This window comes from Amia ocellicauda, chromosome 13 (assembly GCF_036373705.1).
Source record: "Amia ocellicauda isolate fAmiCal2 chromosome 13, fAmiCal2.hap1, whole genome shotgun sequence".
Taxonomy (NCBI): domain Eukaryota; kingdom Metazoa; phylum Chordata; class Actinopteri; order Amiiformes; family Amiidae; genus Amia; species Amia ocellicauda.
In genome coordinates, this window is record NC_089862.1 from 6,314,560 (window position 1) to 6,337,659 (window position 23,100).

Genomic DNA, 23,100 nt, shown 5'->3' on the forward strand with positions numbered 1-23,100 from the left:
CATTCACAGAGGCATGCCAGGATTGCTGATCTGTGGAGTGCAGTCTTTTTTGCACTGAGATACTGGTCACAGTATATCACCCCAGCATACACCTGCTTGCATCAAGTGTCTATTACTGAACAGAAGCAGAAATATTGCCCATTTTTCTGTCTGTGGAGGAATGGGTTTGTGTTCTTTTAGACTTAAAATTAAAAAGATAGTGGGGGGTGCTTTATAAATAAGTGTGCCTGCTATCTGTATGTAGGTATAATTTAGTTTTTACATTTTACAAGCCCTTAGGGAAACATTAGGGAAGGCAACAGTCACAGGGTTAAAAACAGCCCCAGCTGAGCCATAATTTTACACTCAAACCTCACAGCAAGTAGCCGTGATGTTTTCGCAACCCACGTTTTTAAACATGCACCCTGTCAAGCTCCTACTGAAATATTAAAGATGCCCATAAATAAATCGCTCTGTCCTCCTACCTCTTTGACAAGGTGTCTGACAGGCCTCTGTCCTCCGCCCACGCCCCATACGTTGTCTAGTCGCACTATCTCCCTCTTCATTGACAGCAACACAGCAGCCCGGTCTAGAGCAGCCCTGCCATCAACCAAAGCCATCATTACACAAAACACCCAAAAGGTTAAGGATCTTGCAGTTGTCACACCTCCTCCATTTTCTAATACTCTGTTTTTGCTCTTCTTTTTCTTAAACAATACACCTACATACTTCCTTCCCTTTAAACAGGTCTCATACAGTTACAGTAAAACAAACCTTCTCCAATAGCTAAAGAATCAATGTCCTGCAAGCATTTCTGATTCCTGTACAGTATAAGAGTAGGTTCAAGTAAATGGAACTATAGACATGCTCTTCAATAGCTTGTGACATCAGCAATGAAGTAAAGATAACTAATTACTCTACAGCAAAATAAAGGATCCCATTACCTTAAAATCAGAACAGAATTCTATTTTTTCAATTTAGCACATTCTTCATTTCATACCAAGACAGAAAAGTACAAATTTTGAAAGAGACAAGTAATGACATTTAGGGCTTTAATGATCATTAATTTGCTCAAGACTGATCAATGCTCTTGTGTTTCTTGGCATGGGAGAAGGTGGCATTTTCTCAGCTGCCATCTTGTCATTGTTTCTGTAGGGATTATGCATCCTTAAAAGTGACAAAAACAAACTGCAGGGCTCTCTGAAGGCAACTGCACTGCTCCTGGTCCAGCCAGCACACTTGTCCTTTTCAGGAACTGACCAATGGCCTCCAATCCAGCCCTCACCTGGCATGCTCACAGTCCACCTTGCCCTTATAACGGTCCAGGAAATCCATGGGGAGAGCATGATCCGCAATTGCTCTGGCGATAAACTGGCCCAGCATCTGCAAACACAAACACAAAGGCACCTGTGAGAAACCTAAAACACAAGGTCTTCCCAAGCAGAGCTTCCCTTCCCTCCAGCAAACAGCCGACACATGAATGAGATTTTATTACACCCTGCAGAACTCAATACCTTTGCTTTTCACAGAAAGGGAAAGCAAACTCTCATCCTCTCTATTTACATTTTTGGCACACAACAGCACAAACCCAGGTTACTTCACACCTATTGTGCAAGAGCTCTGTAGGCCACACATTGCACAGCGTTAAACACCTTAGAAAGAAGCACACAACTGATTTCAACAGAGAAATATATAATGTTTTTATCATTAGCAAACAGAAAAAGAATTCTCTGATGCAAATAACTTCAAACAAGGCAATTGTCCAACACTGTTTTAAGGTGTCCATTGATGGTATAAAGACTGGGTGCTTGGGAAGATTACATTTCTGTTTTTGATCAGCAGCTATCCTTGAGTAATGGTAATGGAAAATATATTGAACTGTACAGAAATTGAATACAATTGATTAACTAAATAAGAGAATAAAGATTTGACTTAAATATGGAATAAATTATACATGCATGCACTTCTTAAGATTCAAAATTACATTTCTACCATCTCAAATTGGAAACATTGAAAAGTATATGTGAAACAAATAGTGTGTTTTACTGCATGCACTATTGCAACATTGTTAACAGAAGCAGTGTTGTGCAGATGACTTGTTAAATTAACCTGTCATTCATCTGGTAATACATTCACAGCTTTAGCATTTAAGAATAGAGAAATCTCAAATGGAAAGCACAAAATAACAAAGGGCTGAACTGTCAAGTCTGCTGTATTGACAATACATTAAAAAAAAAAACTTGGAAAGCATATTTTGCAGTTTAATGTCAAATAGATCTTTCTGCAGTGTGAAATTAGGAACCCCTTAAAAGACTAAAAGCCCTTAAAACGGACAATCTGTTCTGATCATTTAGCTCAAAAAGGTCAAAAGTTCAGGCTCTTTAGGTTGAGACGAATACCTTGTTTTGCCGACATTAGAAAATAATATAAAGACAGGTGTACTTTGATATTTACATGTCAAAATTTCAGTTTCCATACCAATCTTAAACTTGGCAGAAATCCAGCTGTTTCCCAATCCACTCAAGGCTCAGTATGTGCAAAGCTTGGGTTTGGAGATCACAGCTATCCAATGCCCACACTGTGCAAACCCACAACTGCAAACTTACAAGTTACAACACTGAACTCCAAAGAAAGGTATTAGTAAAATTTACTCAGCATAATTGCTTGAACTTCACATCTGCATGCAGAATAACAGTCTAAAGCTCTGGGATGAAAATGTGAAATGGCTCTTTCATGGAACTCTCCTCCAACACCCCATAACACAAAAAGAAAATATTAATGCCGTATATAGCAAAAAATACATTTCAATAAGAAAAATGTGTTGATGTTTTACAAAAGTACAAAAGGCAACCCAGGAACTCTAAAATTAACCGGATTTGAATAATCTGGAAGCTATTCTGAGAAGAGATACTTAGGTTGCGATCTTAATAAAAGTGTCTCCACCAGTAAAAGTTGTTTTTGGTTTTGTTTTTCTACATACTGTTAAACAAAAACAAAGAATGGATGGACAGACCTTCAGATGATAAATATTACTAAAAGGAGGGGGAGGGAGGTACATTAATCAAGTAGAGCGACATTGACAGGAGTTAAAGTGGGATAAAGAATCAAGTAAATATTTGTATTGAGACTTTTAAAACCAGATCAAGACTGTAAAACAATTCAACCACTACAAGCCTCTGTTCAGACAATCCCCACCTGAATGTGGGCTACTGCACAGTAGTGAGAGGGACTGCCCAAGGGCCAATGCACATCTAGCCAAGTGCTGCTGGATTTATTTGGGGACAAAATCAGTCAGGGTTTCCATAGCTTTACACATAACAGTGCTCCTTTTGGCTGTGGACCTTCCCAGCTTGCCTGCAGAGTTCAGAAAGTGCTGCATCAGGCCTCCCTAGCATGCCCTAGTGCTATTCAAGTTTACTCACAGTGTGACAGGAAGGGTGTGGACAGTTTTTGAGGACAGTTGCATATTAGACATCACCTCTCCTGTGCAGGTACACAGTCTGTAGACTTTGTCAGTGTCTGGTAACAGACTACTCCAAATCGGGTATAAAAGTATTTTCAGTTGTATCTGCATAGTTATTTATCTGTAAAGTGAGGTCCCTGAATCAGAAGTTACAGCTGTAGTGTACCTGCGGGGCCTCTGGAGTGTCCAGGATGAGGTCTGGGAGGTCCTTTAGCATCTTATCGAACGCTCGCCCCATGTCGGCCTCAGACAGGACCCTGCCCACGAGGTCAGAAAGCAGCCGTGATGTTAGCTCCCGATGGCTGGCCTTGCCCTCCAGTGCCAGCGACACTGCCAGCGACGAGAACTCAAATCTGTTAGCGCCCAGGTTTAGCTCCTTCAGGAGAGCCTGCCAAACAGAGAAGATTATGCTGAAGCCTCTGTGGCACAATACATTCCTATTGCCTTTGTGTGCCCTCCATCTTGTCCTGACCCACAATGCAGTGCAAGGAGAAAAAAAAACACATTACATTAATGGCCCAAATATTGATCTTAAGACTTCTACATAATGTCACTGGGTGTGTATTGCATTATGGTCCTTCTCAATGACTGATGTAAATGCCATCAACATTCCCATGTTTTTTTTTTTTTTTTTTTTTTTAAATCAACTTTAGAGCGCCTCCACAATTTTCCAATGCCCCTAATCCCCTCCCACACACCCAACTTCTCTGCAAAACAATTCAGCCAGCAGGTTTGTAAAAGGTAGATGGAAAAGTATGTAATTAACCCTGAATCTGCATTTTTAAGGCCTTTTAATGTGGTTCACTGAAATCGGATTCTAAAAATAACAGCTAGTTTGTGAAATAACAGTTAAGAGAAAACGTGGAAACCTGGTAACACTGGGATTACAGACAAAAGATAAGAATGTTATATTTAAGTGAAAGTACAGAAGGTCTAGCATGCTAAATATTAGCCAATATAATCTTCAGAATTGTTTTGAAGTGTTTCCTCACACACGGGAGCTGGACCAACTTTTACTTGCTGGTGGCGTCCCTGAGGCAAAGAGTTCAAACAAACAATGCAGCATTCAATCACACCACATTCACTTACAACAATGAGAGTGTGTGTTTGGGGGGGTATCACAGAACATAGATAGCTAAGGCTGGTGATGATTTCACAAACTAACAGTATGCAGACTGCAATATCTGAACAGCCTTACCTGTACTTCCCTTGTGTCCCCGTGCTCAAAGTACTCCTGTACAATGGGGTTTACAGCTTTCTCCAGCTCTCCCAGCTCCAGTTCAGGCACCACTGTGGCAAAAACCGTGTCTCCCTTCAGCAGAAACAAAACATCTCGATAAAGCACTGCTCCTTCGGGTCCCTCTGCAAAGCCCTTTTCAGAGTCTTGTTACCATAAAATACTTCATAATGTAGTACAGTCCCTGGACAATGAATATATTCAACATGTGGGCATTAAAACATGCTCTTCAGTTCTCCATTGGAAAAATTGTGTTTTAGAAAGCAGGTGATATTTTCCAAACATCAAATCTAAAGCAGTTCAATCAATTTGAAATATTAGGCATGTTTATGAATAACACATCCACAGTACTTTTGTACAGTTTGCACAGGGTCGTAAACCTGTATCACACCATGTTCATATCTATATAACTTGAAGGCACATTCATTTTCTAAAAGCCTAATCAACAAACACTGTCATTAATTCTTTATTTTCTTTAAATTACTGGTTCTATGTGAATTTCAAGGTTTCAATATTTGGTTAAACAATTTTAACAATTAAAAAAACAGACTCCTGGGTTTGTTTTTATAATCACATTCAGTCCTTAGTTTCTGAACACAGCTGGTACCAATGAGCTATAGGGGAAACAACTGGGAAGCCCTGTAATGTGGGGCAGCTCTAGCTTAGAAATAATTATTGCAGTTTCCTCTGCAGCAATAGGTCTGAAAATCTGGAGGAAACTGTTAAAGAAGGAGGAGTTAAAACTCCATTGTTGGATTGGCTTTGAAATGACCAACCTTTGAATCTTAAATGTTGATAAGAACTCAGCTGTAATCATAATAAAAATACAAGACTTAGTGGCTTCAATTATTAACCCACTAATGACTCAATTTTTTGTTTTTGTTCATTGTGTCCTTCAATCACAGGTTCCAATGAGGAAAACATTTTCTAGGCAAACAGAACTATCAACTCCTTCCCCTTTCAAAATTGTGGAATTCCACTCAGCACTTCTGCAAAAGATGCCCTCCAAGCAAGTGTTTCATAATACAAAATCTATATCAACTTACTTATGGAAATGCATTCTTCAATTAACACCCATAAAAATTTAATACACTAAATATTGCCACTTGTGACCCTGATGCAATTTTAAAGTGGTGAGAGTTGGCAGGTTTCTGTAGCATTGTGCTGAAAACTGACTTGACCATAAAGAGAAATTCATGAGTCAGTTGTGTCTTAAGTTCCCCAAAAATCCCAATACACTGCAGCTCTGCAAGTGCACAGTTGTTTTTTCATTGGAGGATCAGTCATGGCTGGGGAAATCCTGTGATTCAATTCTTACTCCAATTTGGACACACAAACCCAGAAGGTGTCATTGTCTGCAGGCTTGCAAACTCAATCAGATAATACTACTGTGAAAGATACATAGTAAAAAGTCTGTTCTGGTTTGTAAAGAGAAAATAAAGCTTAAGATTTGTGAAAATATTTCTGACCTTATATCTAGCAAAGTGGAATAGAAAATTAGGATTGGTCTCTAGTCATCTCTAAAACCACTGTAGATCAAGAATTCCTAAGAAACTAGCATGATTCCAGACAGGTCTTTCCACATTATGGGCCTAGAAAGTATACTAAATGGATTTGTGTCAGGACAGAGATGGCCCTGACTTAAACTTTCCAGATTTGTGGCGACCCATCTAGCAACAAGGGTCTCTAGTGCTTGGTTAGCAGAGGATCAAGTCCACCCAATCCTAGCAGCAGACAAAGTAGTTGAAGCTCCCAATGACAATCGACTATTGACAAGGATTAAACCTGACTACGCAACCCCCACTTATAGGGTGAATCCCTCAAAGGGTGTGTACGGTTACTGGATGAACTGCTCAGGGGACCTCATTCCTTTAGCCACGTTCTTATGTTAGCTGAGTTAGGGAAATACAGCTCATTTTAGGGCTGTGTATCGGCAAGAATCGGGCGCTACGATACGTATTGCGATACAGGGGTTGTGATATAATGTTGCAATATATTGCGATATTTCTTATTTTAGGAATAGGATCTAATATTAGGAAAGATGTCATAAAGAACACACCACCATATGCAAACCTGAGCAAAAAAATATTTTGATTTTATTTAACCAGAACACACAGTGGGATCTGCATCAGTCCCTGTAACATACAACATCATGGAACTACTTTTTGTGCAATCTGAGTAAAGGGAAAAAAAAAGTGCTTGCAGGATTCTTTAGTTAAATTAAATGTATATATAAACAAATGTAAACAGTTATAAACACTATATATTTTGAGATCCTGCTTTAAAGGTTCACAGTGTAACAGTTTACTGTAGTAAAATACATCATAACTTATTTTGTGATCTGATCAAAAGAATTACATCTGCCTAATATCTATAAAAAATAAAGTGCTTGCAAGATTCCTAAAGACGGCTTTTCTGTCAAAACACGTGCCATTGGGGTCAGTGGGAAGAGGCGGCACCGGAGGGCGTGTCTGTAGGTCACGCCCATAAAATGGCTCTTATTTTCACACTTATAGCAAAAATACCTCTGGGGTTTGGCTAAAAACACCTATGAATATGTAATATAGACAAGCACATGAATATATCTAATCTAAATTGGGCTTGTTTCCAATTGATTTACCCATTGAAAATATGAGGTAAATGGAACACGTGATTTTTTTGTATTTCTATTGGTCTGTTTCTCTGGAAACAGTTACACCAGTTTTGGTACAACCCTCTACTTTAAATTGAGTGACAGTTTAGCAATCAAATCACAGTGGTTCACGGAGGCCAGGGCCTTAAAGACGGGGAGTGACCGAAATTTTTGGTGGCACCTGGCGGAACAAAATGCTATGCCGGCTCATACACAGCGCAGTGTGGAATGCCATTGGGGAAGAACGTTCCACGATCAGACATGCCGATTCTATAACAAGACTGCTAGTATCTAGCAGTCGGGGTATAATCCCATGTTATGAAAAAAAAAAATATATATATATTGATAGTGTTTTTGAGAATCGATGCAGTCTCGCCAAACATAATATTGCGATTGATATTTTCTTACACCCCTAGCTCATTTATCTTTAGTTAGATTTACTTGTATAAAGGAAGTCTATATCCATCTTTGTTTTCTAGATTTGATTTTTATTTGCCTATTAAGTAAATTCTTACTGAAACTAAAGAGAGCAATTAATTCAAGTCAAGTTCAACTGGTTTTGTTTCATAGCTCCAAAGAGCCTTTATCAGATGACTTTATACAAGTAAATCTGAAGATAAATGAGACTTAGACACACACACGGCTGTATTTCCATACTCTGCTAAAATATTTGAGCACCATTCCATTCATAGTGCAGGCAGCCAGCTAGGACCAGTCTACTTGAAAAACGATCACTTGGTCCCATTAAATTTGTGTATTTGCCCTTTAAATTTCAAATGCCCAGAAGTGTAATGCACAGCTGTGTTTAGATACAGTCAGGAATGCTTGTTTAGGATAATTCTCTGCAAAAACTATCTTGCCCTGTTGAAGTAAGTCAATGTAAAGACACTCACTCTGGAGGTGAATGACTCCCTCATAACTGAACAACAAAAACAGCTATTGATGTCCTTCTGCAATTTCCCGATTACTTCCTTAGCTATTATACTACTATACTCAACATTCTGTAAGTGTAGGGTGTAACAACACAGCACACTTCAATGAACAGCACCACTTGTGCAAAGTGCAGTCTACTGTATAACAGCCCTGAGAATTGCATGCATTACAATTCTGAAAGGGTCAGAAATCATGCGAAAACATTCTTTGTATCCAAGATAAATGTTTTATTTTTTATTTTAATTGAATTATGAGCTACAGATGCCTTTAAACTGTACTGAAGCAGAAAACTATTTTACAATATTTGAACTCAATGCAGTAGTCTGGAATGACTCCTAGGACCCTCAAGTATACTGCAGCACATTGTTTCATGGCCCATTCAAAACCACGGACACTGATATTTAAGAATCACACTTCAGTGGATCAGGTACTCTTCCAACATGGCAAGGCTGTGGGAGGGAGTGGTGTGCGTAACTGTACTAGAAATATCTTGTGAAACTTGGCTTAACACAACACTAGACAAAGAAAAGTTGAAACACCCTGATAATGTTATACCCTAGCTGCTTTTATGGAGAGAACTGAATATGCTTTTCTAGACCAATGGACTTCTCTGCAAAACGGAGCACACTGACCTGAGAGGACTCGTCGTAGTTGGGATCCCTGGCGTCCGGCTCCTCCATCTCGTACACCATTCCTGCTGCGCCCCACACGCCCTTCCCACCGGCTCCCCCTGCAAACCAAATGCAGCTCGTCTATAAACAGGGCCCACATCCAAAGGGCATCACAAAACAAACATAACATTATACTTGGTAACAGAGCTTGATTCAGAGAACCTTCTCAAATTCAGGGAAAGAACATACAAAATAATATCAATGGGTAGGCCTAGGCAGTGTTGAAAGGTAATTACTATACTTTAGTACACTTAATTTGTTCTAAAATATAGAAAGACCATTTTTTACCCCACATGTATACAAACCAAAGCCATAAGCACTGACAATAACTAAAGAATTTATACCATATTACAGCTTATTTTAAATGCTTCATCAGATTGACTGGAGGGGAAGAGAAAGATGCCAATGTTTGTTAAGCATGACAGAGTTTAAGAAAAACAAGAAAATAAATACAGATTTTAAATAAATAACACTAATTAAAATCCAGAGATTTGGTGTGAGTGTTCCCTATGGTACAGTAAACAAGCCAGTAACTTGGTCACAATCTGCAGGCCTGAACAGGGCTTGACAGCAGTGCCCACACCCTGGCTTTCTCTCCGGTTCTCACTGCATTGTGCTCTGCTATCCGTGATGAGGAACATCGGTGCCAGTGTAATATGTAATCCTGGAAACAAGCAGTGCAGGGTGGGGCAAACTGTTGCTGTGCAGAGCTGCCTCGTCCAAGGTAGCTTAACCAATGAAAACCAAACACAACGAGTCTGGTGACAGAGAGGTCTATCTCAAATCTCTCTCACTGGGAGGTGCCAAGATTCAAGTAAGTTACTTTTCATTGGCAAAATCGACTCAATATCTGACATGTAGGTGCGGTCAATTTTTTTTTTATAAAACTATACTTTACCAAAGGAGGTATTATCTTAATCTTATAATTAATCTTACTATTTCTGAATGACTGAAGTGTTAATTCCCCTACACTAGCAATGGGAAGATAAAATTTCTCAATGGTTCCAGTATCCCTGGAGTTATACGACATGTCTAGCTGTGGAAGACTGTCTCCAATGAAACAATAGTTTTAACAGTAACTGAAAAACGTGTGAAAGATTCAATCCACTGACGAATACTGGCCATTACAGCCTGTTCTGACCTGCCGATTTCCATGAAGGAGAGAAGAAGCATACACACCTGATTAAAATGCACTTCAGCTTCATATCAATCACTTAAATAAAACCAAACACAATAATTCAATGATACAACCCACACAGAGTGAGGCTGTGACAGGCGCTGACCTTTCTTGGGCAGCCCCCGGCCTTTGCCCATCCTGGACTTGCGGTCATTGCCATTGATCTTGCCCTTGGGGCTGGTGGGATCAGCCCCTGGCTCGCCGGATGCCTCCGAGAGAGACTCGCGCGTCGAGTCCCGGGACGAAGTCCTGCGCAGCCGGCGTTTGGCCTTGGCCTTGAGACGGGCCTCGTGCAGGGCCTTCTCCTGTGGGGTCCAGTTTCCATTCACCTCCACCTCGTTCAGCACGTCGTCGTCATCCCCAAACTGCTCTGCCAACTCCTCAGACCCTGGCATAGTGGAGAACATCCCTGCCGAGACACACAGACACCGAAGGAATAATAAAAAAGGAAACTCCAGGCTGCCACTGATCACTACCACCACCCCAGTTGCACAAATGACCCCAAATGTTTTCTTCTTTTGGGATTGCAGATACCGCAAACATCAAGGCCTGGCCTGGCTGGGTATGACGTATAGTTCTGGGATTACAAAGGAATTAAACTGAAGGAGGCACTTGCCAAGTCTAAATCCTCCGGAGCTCCAGATGAGAATAAACTGCTGCCCTATAACACACTGCAAGAAAAAAGTAATATTTAAGAACTGATATAAAGTCTGATATAAAAGTAAAATAACTGCATACAAATATTTTCTATATGCAAGTTTACAAATATACCTAACTTTCCTACTTAGTTTGTGGTGTAATTAGAGAGGAAGAAAAACAAGTTCCACTACCAACAAACTACTGTTGTTTTTGTATCCAGTGGCAAAGACCAACCACTACATTTCTATGGACAAAAGGCCAAAAAGGAAATTACCTTTGCCACAATACCTCACTTTATCATTAAATGAAACAATGACTCAAAATAGAATACTCAAAAACTTTCCAGAATCCTTTCCAGACCTGGGCCATACTAGCCTGTTTTTCCGTTTCTTCTCTGTTTTTAATTGTGATCTCATTCGGCCACTATATTGACAGTTACAGTGAAAAAACTGAAGTTGGTTTTGATGAACGAATCAGTTAAAAACACAGTTTAAAAGAAAAAAAAAAAGTTGTACAGTTACTGAAAACCATTCAATAGTGCAGAGGGGACTTGGTGGCAGAATTTGTTTTAAAGGTTTCACACAATTACAAGGATTTTAAGGGCAATCTCTGAAATGTTGATTACAACTGCAGAGACCAGGAGCTAGGAAATGGAGAATAACACTAATCAAAGATGTGTTAGGTGGAATGCATTTCGTCTTCATGTGCATCTAAACCTTGACGTTAATTTTACCAGTACTTTGAACTGGCCAAAAAATGAAAAGCTCGCCTTTATCACACTGCTTCAGTAATGTCATATTATGCATTTTGTTCTGAGCTGCACTGCAGACACAGACAAGACTGTGCAACTGGTTATTGCCGTACAAACAATTTACATATAATATTTTAGTGTAAAATGTAGGAGTCAAGTATGAGGTTATATTGTTGAGTAAAGCCAAGGAAATGAGGGGGAAACAATCCAGTGTGAGAGCCTATTCAGTACTGAAGATGCAGCTTTGGCCTGGTGAAACAGATTTATTACATGTCTTCCCTCTCAGCCTGACACCATCTTGCAACGAGTACTAGCATAGGCATGAAGAGGCACGGAGAAGTTATTATATTGCTTTATGCTTATGAAACATTTATGGGTAGTTACTTTCTGGGTGCGTGCACAGAGTCAATGTGTGCAGAGTTACTACTACTGCAACATATCTATATCCTCTCTATAATCTGAAACACTACACACAGCACTTGATCATCATACAGTTTTAGTCATATTAAAGAGAATAGGTCTCAGATTAAATTGCTATAATGTTCAAACATTTTAGACTAGAAGGGACATACAGGTTTAAACTTCAACAAAACAAAATACAAATGTTTATTTTCATATATTGAGATTTGAATATACAGAGAGTAAATCAGCAAAGACGGATTTTACCGAGTAATTTTAAGTTTAGATTATAGATGGGATTTGGACTCGAGGGCCTTTTTCTGCACATACACACTGACCGAATGGACTTCTAGTTTCATTTTGTACAAGCCTTTGTAAACACAGACTCAATTATACCAATCATCAGCCATAGATAGCACCTTAATATTAGTTTAAAAATAGTAAAGCAGTGCTGCAACTGCCCCCAGGAGCCAATTAAGAGAATGACATACCAAGTTAAAGACTTGTGTGAGACCAAGTATGAGCTGCTTCCAGGAATCCTCAAGAATAATACCAGTGAAGAAGAAATATGATTTTTACACAATGAGAAAATACTTCCTACATTTTGTATCTTCTAAACTGTACACAACTAAGTCCTCTCATACTCCAAGTGGTCCTACTGCTGAGCAACCAATGTTCATAAAACTCAAATCTACTGACCTACGAGACCACTCTAAGATCAACATTGAAACAAGGCCACAGGGTTTGGGAAATATAATACACCAAGAGATACACTTCCATGAGAGTAGTAGCTCAAAGCCATGGGAGCTGGCATGGCTAAAGCCACTGTACAGATCAGTGCTGGCCTAACATAGATTTGTGTGTTGTTTTCACACCTATCACTCCTCCACACATTTTAGGGGGTTTCTTTTCTAGCATTTCCAAGAAAGAAAAAGAATCACATTTTGAAACTTTGTAGTAATTGTATGAATGCACAGAGTTTGAATGATTTGTGAGTAACTGCGTAAACAAAACATAATATAAATAAATAGGCTACATACAGTTGAGTTAAAGGCACTCATGTAAAGCCAAATTCAAATGTGCAAATGATAGAAATAAACCAAGTAGACTACTAAAAAAAGAAAACGTTTATTTACTGAAGACTGTTAAACTCCGGAAACATATTTCCACATTTCAGCACAGCCCTAGTTTCAGATGTTGTTTTCTTCTGTAACATTTATTACTCAATAATACAATTTGAATTACTGTTTTAGGCGAAGTCAGACATTACCTGCATTCGTAACGATTTTGGGTGAAGTGGGATATGAATGTTATGCTTTTACATCTCAATGACAGGTGATTGGTGCGTAGCCTAGAACACTTGACTTTAAATGTTTGGGTTTTAAAACAAATTTCCTACTTGTAACATTTTGCAGTGCACTTTAATTTATTTTAATCATAGCCATAAAAGTGTAAAATAACCAAACAAACATTCAGAATATAACCAATTCCCATTCTGTAGCATTTTTCTTTACTGTACAACAGAACCTTCTCCTAAGTGACTTCGCCCAATGTGTGTGGGAGATTTGTGAGGAACTCTGAATAATAATCAGCCGATTTAAACTGGAATATAAATAGACATAAATAATTGACAAGTCAGAATTTATTCTGCCAAGGCAGGAAACAATCTTCACACATTGTGCATATGTAGACTTAAAATTGTTCAGGCGTGAAAAACCTATTTCATCAAAAAACTAAATCGCAGGAAGAACACGTATATATTAGGCAGCTAGAATTAATGAATGTAGCCCTGTACTTCTCAGGTCCTCCTGATTTACTGGTTGTCTTCAAGTACATAATTCCAGTCTGCATGTAACAAGATGATTATATAATGCCTAACTGCAGTGCTATATAGCCTAATCCTAATACTGTTGGAAGTCGTCTCCGCAGACAGGTCAGATTCTCAATATCAACAGTGCTGATGAGAGATTAGTTTAACCTGCTGGTCAAAACACAGTAAATCAGAGAAACTCCCTAGGTAATTCTATGTCTTTGACTTAAATAGATGAGAATCAAACAATACTGCAACCACTTGTATTATACATCAGTATTAAAATGGTAATGGCATCACCAATTTCCCCTAACCAATTTACAACCTACTATACAAATCATATTTTCAGGGGGAAAAACAAAAGAAAACACTTATACTGGAAGGGCAGCTTAAGTGTGATCACACAATTCTCAATCAGTGGTAATTAAATACTTTCAGGCAGAGCCACGCACTCATATAAACTCATTATAACCTTAATATACAAGATATGTTAACAACTCTGTACTGTACAATGTATCCCCGTAATGTGTAGCTGTAGTGCGTAGGTGAATGCATCTTTCTATCACAGCTAAAGACTTCAAGATCGATGGTTTAAAAATCATTGATCTAAATCAGTTTCTATAATCTAAAGCACATTATCCATTCGAGTTACTTAAACAGGTTCCATATAGCTATCCAATTAGTAAAGTGTGAAGATTCCTAAACAATCATTTCTCCCACTTGTAATTCAAAAACCAAATAAAAACTAACATGTTACAAATTAATGAGTAAGATTAAAATCGATGTCCTTGTGAATGCATCTAGTTGTAACTACTCTAACTAAAGATGAAAATGAGACACTCTCGAGCTGGCAATGCACTCTCTAGCTGCATAGTCTCATGAGGGGGACAACAAAATACTACAAACATGCATATAGGGTACTGAGAAAGCTTGCAAATTAATATCAGCAATGTATTCTTGTGCCAGTGCACGTGTTTCAGTCTACATCCCCAAGGGATTTTTGTTTGTTTGTTTGAGTTATGTGCTGATCATTACCATTTTACCATGGGATTATTGCTTTTCAATTACTGGGAAGGTCTTCTGGCCTCAGAGATGTTCCCTTTCAGACACTAGAGATGAGCAAGTTTACATTCCTCAGATGAATCAGACTGTTTTTAATACGTGTTCATAGCAGACTATAATTTGTTTGAAGAAACATGAGTTATGCAGGATGCTTCAGCTTTTGTTAGATTTTTGAGAGGTTAAAAAAATAAACATTAATACATATTGTTTGCAAGTCAATGTTTAGGTACTATAAACTGATGGTATCTGTAATCCGTAAAAATATCTCATGCGATTCTAATACTGCTGAAATTCACATTTAAATTATAATTGAACACAGGTCTTTCTCCTGAAGTCTTACTCATGAGAGGAAGAACTTGGGCGGTTTAAAATAAAATTATTAGCAAAATATCAGTGTTGCATATGTTTATGTATGTAAAGAAGTTTTTACTTCTGTAAACACTGAAAGTTTCGCTATTACAACTTACATTGAAAACTCCTGAGACAAAGACAAGCACCAGTCCCTGGCTGAGGACTAGTGCTGTTCAATTCTAGGCTTGGAGAATCACAGAGCTATGTGGTTGCCCTACTATCAAGAGTTCTCAATTACTTATGAGAAGCACATTTGTCAGTTAAGCACATTTCTTTCACTCCCTCACTCCCCCAGGTCTTTAACCTTGTTGTAGTGCACACTGCCAAGTACATACACAGCTCAGCCCCAACCGTTTACTCCACTCAGGAACCAATTACCATCCAGCACTGCAGGATCACCACTATCTTGCAGACTCAACAGATTCCAATCGGTCTTCATTGGCATTCCTAGGCTTGCTTTGGTACAGTAATAGAAAAAAGATTACATTTCTAACATACTAGAGATCACGGACTATATACATTAGTATATACATTTAAAACCCCTCAGTAAAGTTTTCAGGTAAGCGGTGGATACAAAGTGCAAAGGACTCCTGATACGGGCACTAAGCCTGGGGAATTTTTTCTTCCCTCTATAAAATGAGCATAGATGTGCCATCCAGGGGAGGAGTTTCCATATAGCAGTGTCCAAATCGGGACTCCCACTTGCTCGCTCAGTACTCAACGCAGCATGGCAGGAATGTCTCCAGCAGCAGTTAACCTCCTCCTGTCAGTGCACTTCCACTATCAGTGTAAGGAACTAGCAATGCTATACATCACAAGTCAGCAAAGGCACCCTCAGCTATGTTCTTATTTTCACCTTACTCCTTGAGCTAGAGAGTGACAGTGAGACCAGACTTTTTTTTTTTTTTTTTTTTATAACTCTTGAAAACCTCATTCAACAATCTTGTTCTTACTTCTGAAGCTGTTCTCTTCTAGTCTGCGGTTACACACCTTCAGGAGCAAAACATATCAGATTTTGAAGGAGGACAATCATTTTAAAATGGTGTAGCTGCAATACGTCTACTGTCATCCTGTAAGGAAACAATTTAATGATATGCCAGTATTCTCTTTTTTCATTTAACTGCAATGCAATGTTTGCCTCCTTACATTTAGTGATATTTCACTACATTCCTACAGATACATTCTACTCTAGGTGGCACAAAAGCACACTCTACACTGCTTACAAGCAAGTCATTTCAATTTTAGTGTTACTTATTTTACCTGCTAGAGTTATCACTGAATAAATTATCTACAGGAAACAAAATGGAAAATATTTTCAAAGAGACAACAGCAAGGCTTTAAAATTAACCTTTTAAAACTAGCACCTTTCATTGAGAACAAAACGTTTTCAACACTAACAAGTGTGGTTTTGCAGTAACACTAAGACTCATGAGCCCTTCAACATTACTCAATATACAAACAAAGAGGAAGTACTTCATTCACTGATTACCCACAAGGCTGCAGGCCACAGTACATGTGTCTACATACACTCACCCTCTACTGTGAACAAAACAGGCCATGCCTCCACCTTCTGCAAAACAAATGTGCCAGAGATGTAAAGCCAAATGAATGCATCGTTTGGTTAAAGCAATATGTCAGCAGTGAGCACACAGTTATACATCAAAATGTTGTTCCATAAGAGTACAACTTGACAAAGAGGATACTGGACAATATCCAGACCACATTTCATTCAAATGCAAAGAAAGCAGTGTACAAAGAGGTACTGAACACCTTCCTGTTACTTTCATTTAAATTCCTTCATGCCAACACCCGAACTGCATGTAAATAAAGACAAAAACCTAAACATACAAACACAATGAGCTTCATTGCTGTATTCCAAGTAATCAATTATCCTACATTCCAAATACAAACGCAAAATAAATATTTTATTTGTAATCTGTATTTCTTCCGAGTCTGTACCTGCTTGTACTGTTAATCATTAAGAGCTTTCAGGAGTAGATGTGGGCACCTTTCCACAGATCTGAACTTATTAATTATTATTTATTAAAATAACTTCATTTGTGTTCTCAGTTGGTCAGGTAAGGGATTCCTTAGACTTACTGTCAATGACACACTGTTCTCCCCTAAAATGGTCTAGCTAACTGGGATAAATCTAATGGTTGTCATACTTTATTTAAAAAAAAAAAAAAAAAAAAAAGTCTGAGGGTGCTGTGAACAAACCGTAGTGCAGAGCAAAAATTGCCATTTGTAAGGAAATCGACTATATAGCACAGAGTCATTTAACGGGAGCCTGCTTTGGCCTGCAAATGATTGCCTGACAGCGGGTTAAAAAAAAAAAAACATATACTGAGCCACTGAAGAGTTAACGTTATACAGATATCTCAGTGTTGCTACTGATAACAGTAAGTAAAGTCCCATTCTTTGTTTGATAAGAGTCTTTAGTCCACACAGCAGTTCCACACAGACTTGTGGTAAGAGGTGTGGCGAGTGATGAATGGGAATATTAACTGAAGTAAACCACTGATATCTCAACAGTTGGAGACTATCACTGGCAATGTAATGCACTGTCACAAGCAAAAGTGCTATGTTCCACTGCAAAATAAAAGTCAGACCACCCTGACTCGGCAGAGGGATCTTATTTGTTTTAGGGGCCTTTGCACAGTTTTGACATTTCCCTCGCATTAATTAATATTTAAAAGGGATCAAGTATTATACTCTTGACCGCCTTTTTCCTTGTTTAATGTGTAAGAAATAATACAGAAAACTCCTGGTGTGGATAAAGTGTATTTAAACTAATTTGGAAGCTCAAAACATAGAAGGCATTTAGCTCAAACAGTAAAATGTATAATATCTGTCCGGATTAAATTTCATTAGTTTGCATTGATTTAGTAGTGCATTTGTTGAGAACCTAGATGTGAATGTTTATTGAATGGCACGTGAATGAGGAATATCAGTACAAATTCTCTCAAATAAAAGGTGAAAAGGGAATTATTTGTATTTTGTTTGCTTGAGTTATTTACGATCGTTGTACATTTGGGTTAGCAAAAATGTTAAAAAGGTAAATGTGGTGGTTTGGAGTGCAAATAGTTAGTTAAAGTATTTTACCAATGTAACCCCTAGTCTGCAATTTAAAACACACATAAGGAGTCTGCTGGCAGGCTTTGCTGGCCACACAAAAGCCTCTTTGACGGAGGTGCTCCACGGCAGCGCAGGGGCAGGGCTGGTCTGGTTTAAGATGCACACCAGTGCCTGTGTAGCTCCAAGCACACACACCTTGACTCCTGCTTTCTGTCCCAAGACTGTGCGAGTCCAGATGATTTTTTGCATTTAAGCTAGGTCATGGTTTTCGATCACTAAAACCAATTAGCAATAATAATAATACATTTCATTGCAACTACGTAGCAAGAGGCACATCACAAAACTGCGATGATGTGTAGTAATAGTCTTCCATGAGCCAAACAAAGGGTTTCAATTCATTTGTAATACAGCATTAAGCACACAACAGTCGACGACCACAGCTGCAACGTCAAATGATTGCTCAGTTATACGCATTATGTTAGCAATTACAGTATTTTCAATACTCCAAGAAACGGATCTGGCTATAACATATGCAAAGACAAGATCGATAGAAACGACAAGTGAATAGCAGCCTGTGACACAGCGCACATTACATCAGCGCACCGTCGAGGGGGGACAGAGCGGCGTTTCTGATCTCTAACCAAACCCTGCCGTCGTCGCGTTTGAAACACGAAGCTGACAAAGACCTGTGTGGGACTGACAGCGATCCGGCAGCAGGACGACAATCACGGTCTTCAACCCACACCCCATCAAGAAATACAACAAAACAAATCCATTAAAACCAGCTGCCCTGGCCTGAAATGTACATTGTGTGCTTAGTAGCTTTAATAAAGACGCACATTTGCAGAAAAGCGCGGAAGGGGGCGTGGCCATTCACACAAAACAAAAACAGGGTGGACAGATATTTATTTACCTTTGATATTGGTATAGTTATATATATATATAAAATCAATACAACATGCATCTACCTGTGACCTAAACACGTTTTCGCAGTTTACTGATGTTTTCATTATTATTTCGTGATCAAATAACTCGTGTTTACGGAAATACATGTGTACAATTATGAACGCTAAACATATAAAAACAAACATGCATTTTTGTTCCTAGTAGCAGGCCTCCAAACAAAGAAAAAACGTCTCTAGGCCTATTCAACTATTTGAATAGTGTCCTGTACTCGATTTATCGTCCGGCTTGAGCAGCTGCTTCAATTCATATTGATTAAATACGGACATGTTTTCCCCAAGGTAAACACGGACTGAAGTGACAACAAGGGACGGACGAGCATTGTATTGTGCACTGCAGCCGCGGAAGGCATCGTGAAAATAGACAGCCATGTGAATACGCCGAGGTAAAACGATAAGTGCAATCAAATTCATATTATACACAGATTAAGCACGAAACAATGCAGCCTGGAGTTAACCCTTGTGTTGGAGCACATGGCGAGTTAAAAGTCCCCACAAGTTATACCCCGCCCCCCAAGCAAAAAAAAAATTAGAAAAACAAACAGCAAACTTTTATTTTTATTTTTGCGTGCACAACTTTGCAAATTAAAGGTGCCCCGACCCCTACGTGCATATCTTTCCACCGCGATTTGCTATTTCCAGAACAAGACAAGACGACTCACCGTCCTGCTGCGGAGCGGCGGCCCATGCTTCCACTTCAGTCGCCATTTCTCTCGTCTGCTGTGCGGTGAAGCCCTGCGTTGCAGCGAAGCGGCTCTGTCAGGAAACAAAACAGCAGACATGACGGCCACGCCACTTCAGCAGAGCGAAGCACCCCGACACTTTCCGCAAACCGTTATTATTTACTGTGAAAAAGCTGCGAGCGGATACCATGCACGACTGATTCACGATGCATTTAAAGGGCCACCTCACCTTCCCTCTTCCGCCTTCACAAAAACAAACCAAAATATTAAAACAATATTGAACAAATGAAGTCAATCCGGCACCGATCAATGACCCGAGTTGTTTTGGTTATTATATTCCTTAAGGGGGGGATAGTGCACGATTCCAAAAGTGACACAATATTTATTTCAGCAAAAGAACTAGAAGCCCGTCCCGCCTGATCACTCACTCACTCACTCACTCACACACACGCACAATATGAGCCCTGCGCCTTTAAAGAGTCTCTGGACGTAAACACATTCTGTTTTTAACTTTGGAACGCACTGGAGGTCACGTGGGAGAAAGGAGGCCGGGGATTGGCGGAGAGAGGGGCGGGAGCGCTTGCGTTCCGGCCAATCAGATCGCAGACACTGCCAGTATACTAAAACAGTCAGCCATGGCCAGGGTTTGAATTTCTGAAAACTTGAAAGTGGGGGCAAGGGAGTGAGATGTTCTCATCTTGTACTTTGTTGCAAGTGTGGTTACAAGTGCCGTCAGTGTCAGTGTTCAATCAGAGCTTCATGACCATCCTTTACAGCGTGTGCTGCCCTGGACCGCTTTGACTGTGACGTCACTCGAGTCTCCGCTGTTCTTGCAGATCTGTGCAAGTCTTATAAAGGCATGCACGCACTCTGCAACACTAAGCTTCTTTAGCTAATGAATGGGATGCGTGCATTTAAGCCCATTACGAGGAAGAGATTGTCCCTTTTTTGGAATGCATTCCGAAAATATTATTGCTTAGGAAGCCTAATAACTGCAGGCGTTATTTTTAAACGTGCTGCTAAATCTAGTTTATGTAACGCAGATTTGCCCTCTTTATAAATGCACGCGTTTTTTGACTCGACATGAACGTATTTTACAGTGTAAAGACGGGAATATACCATGCTCCAATACGTATAATCTGCAAATTCATACACTATCCTTATCATTGAACACAAATGTAACGAATAATTTGCCTAATCTGAGATCTTACATTATTTTAAACAATTGTAGATTTCATGTTAAATTTGAAACTGTAGATCTCCAACTTTTTATAAGCTACACAATTAAAAAGTGAAATGAAGCAAATCCGTTACATTGAGGTTCAATTATGTAATTGAGAGCTGTTTGAAACAAATAACACCAGTGCAGGGGGTCCACCAGGACCAGGTTTGAGATCCAGTGCACTAAACCATCCCCCATGGGCAGTGCCTTGTTGTAATTGACCTGCTGTCATTTAATGTATGTAACTGCATACAATGAAAATGTATTATGATGTATTTTACATCACAAGGTAATGATCATTATCATAAATAAAAATGTTCATGTTTGTATTCTGACATGTTTTATGTTTTCACTCTTGCTATTGTGGGCAGTTCTAAAGATATAATAAAGCTGTCTTCTGCTGGTGTCAGTGTCATGTAGTCATCTAAGGAACAATGCTAGTAGGCATGTTGTATTATTGGTGTACACTAAGAAACCAAGGAGAGCATTTTCTAGCTCCTGAGGTCTCCTGCACTGATTACCACCATTAAATCCATTGCCCACCAGTTCCCTAATTATTTTCAAGTTACTAATTTCCTCCATTGCTGTTGTAGAAACAGTTCTGGTGGTATTTGGCCTAGTTCTGCACAAGCCCTGGAAACAAGTAATTGACAGCCTTGATAACCAGGAGACTACTGACTGTAGAGCATGTACTCTAGTCTGATGGTAAATGTATCAGATCAGATCAGGATTTCATGTTATTGGTAATTATTGAGTTGGAGTAGAAAACGCAATGGTTTCACTTTATTATATCTGGTTTATGTGTTGCTTGTGCAGACTGTGGTGCACTATGCAGTGAATCATGTTGTGATAGTACCTCTCATTAATGACAGTGTAAATTGATTGACACGGTTTGCTTTGTGCAGACCCGAGAGTAAGACAGATTTACTATTCACTGAAAAAGCTATTTATATTTTGCAAGGAGAATCAATTGTCTGATAAACAGCACCTGCAAGAGATTATCGGACAAGATATTATATTTCAATTCAGGCAAGCAGCTTGGCTAAAAAAAAATCTTTAATTCTTTACATTTTAATCCTTTGTAAACTCCTTGAGACTATATTGATTTTAAGAGCCATGCAATACCTCTGTTGACATATCACTGGACAAAGGGAAAAGAACATGTTGCTATAGTATTATATTTTCTTATGGAGGTTTACAAAATGGATGCCATCCATCAATATGATAGGATTGTCATGAATTTATTACATGGATTTATTAGGAGCATTGTTGTGTTATTGTCACAGTTTCTACATGTATTAGTCCCATAATTCCATAGTGTATCTGGTTCCATCCCTTATTTATACAAGCATGACTACAACACAACCTTTCTACCAAAAGCCATAGTTAATTATTTGCCTTGTCGTTCATACTTATAATTCTGTACCTGTCGGTTTTCTCTTATCTGCTCTTCAGTGATAATCTTCACATTCCAAGAGGTCTGGAAAATGTGACATAAGCCTTCCATACCTTCTCCTCAGGATCCCAGTTTGTTTTGAATTATATACCAGCTGAGCTATGGGTTATCAAATCACACTATTAGAAGTACTTCTTATATTTGTGTTTTTTTATATCTTGGAAATTGTATTATTGTATTATCTGAGTAATTTGAAAACTGCAACTTTTTTAGGAGCTGAAAATAATGAATACAAGTTCTAATAAGCAAATCATTAGTTAATTCGGTGACTAAATTTGTAACCCCAGAAATGTACGTGTCCCTCTGTCTCTTTTTTTCTGCCCCCTCTTGTCTCTATCCAAGCTTAACTCCAGCCCACAAGCCATTCAGTAAGGGTTTAAAAAGGTTGTGTTGCTTTGACCCAGGTGGAAGGGCAAAGCAAAGAGAAACCACAAATCCATCAACATTCACTATTTATCAGCATGAGAAAACCAGATAGTCTAGGAGGAGCCAGAATTCCACATTAATCAGTTTCGCAATGATGCAAAGAATCTCCTGAGAAAATGTACAAAGCAACAGAGTATATTTACACATCACACACACATTTATATAGTTT

At 39.0% G+C, this 23,100-nt stretch overlaps 1 protein-coding gene across 1 annotated transcript in view; it reads right to left on the reverse strand.

Annotated features, from left to right (window-relative positions):
- pdcd4a (programmed cell death 4a) overlaps positions 1 to 20,335 on the reverse strand; it is a 28,154-nt gene extending 7,819 nt beyond the window's left edge. The window contains exons 1-8 of the mRNA XM_066719785.1: positions 20,057 to 20,335; positions 19,807 to 19,900; positions 10,199 to 10,501; positions 8,877 to 8,974; positions 4,641 to 4,754; positions 3,609 to 3,830; positions 1,265 to 1,362; positions 465 to 579 (exon numbers count right to left, since the gene is read on the reverse strand). Of these exons, the coding sequence (XP_066575882.1) occupies positions 465 to 579; positions 1,265 to 1,362; positions 3,609 to 3,830; positions 4,641 to 4,754; positions 8,877 to 8,974; positions 10,199 to 10,501; positions 19,807 to 19,852 (996 nt within the window). The 5' untranslated portion in view covers positions 19,853 to 19,900; positions 20,057 to 20,335. The remainder of the gene's footprint in view (positions 1 to 464; positions 580 to 1,264; positions 1,363 to 3,608; positions 3,831 to 4,640; positions 4,755 to 8,876; positions 8,975 to 10,198; positions 10,502 to 19,806; positions 19,901 to 20,056) is intronic.
- Positions 20,336 to 23,100: the final 2,765 nt, after the last annotated feature.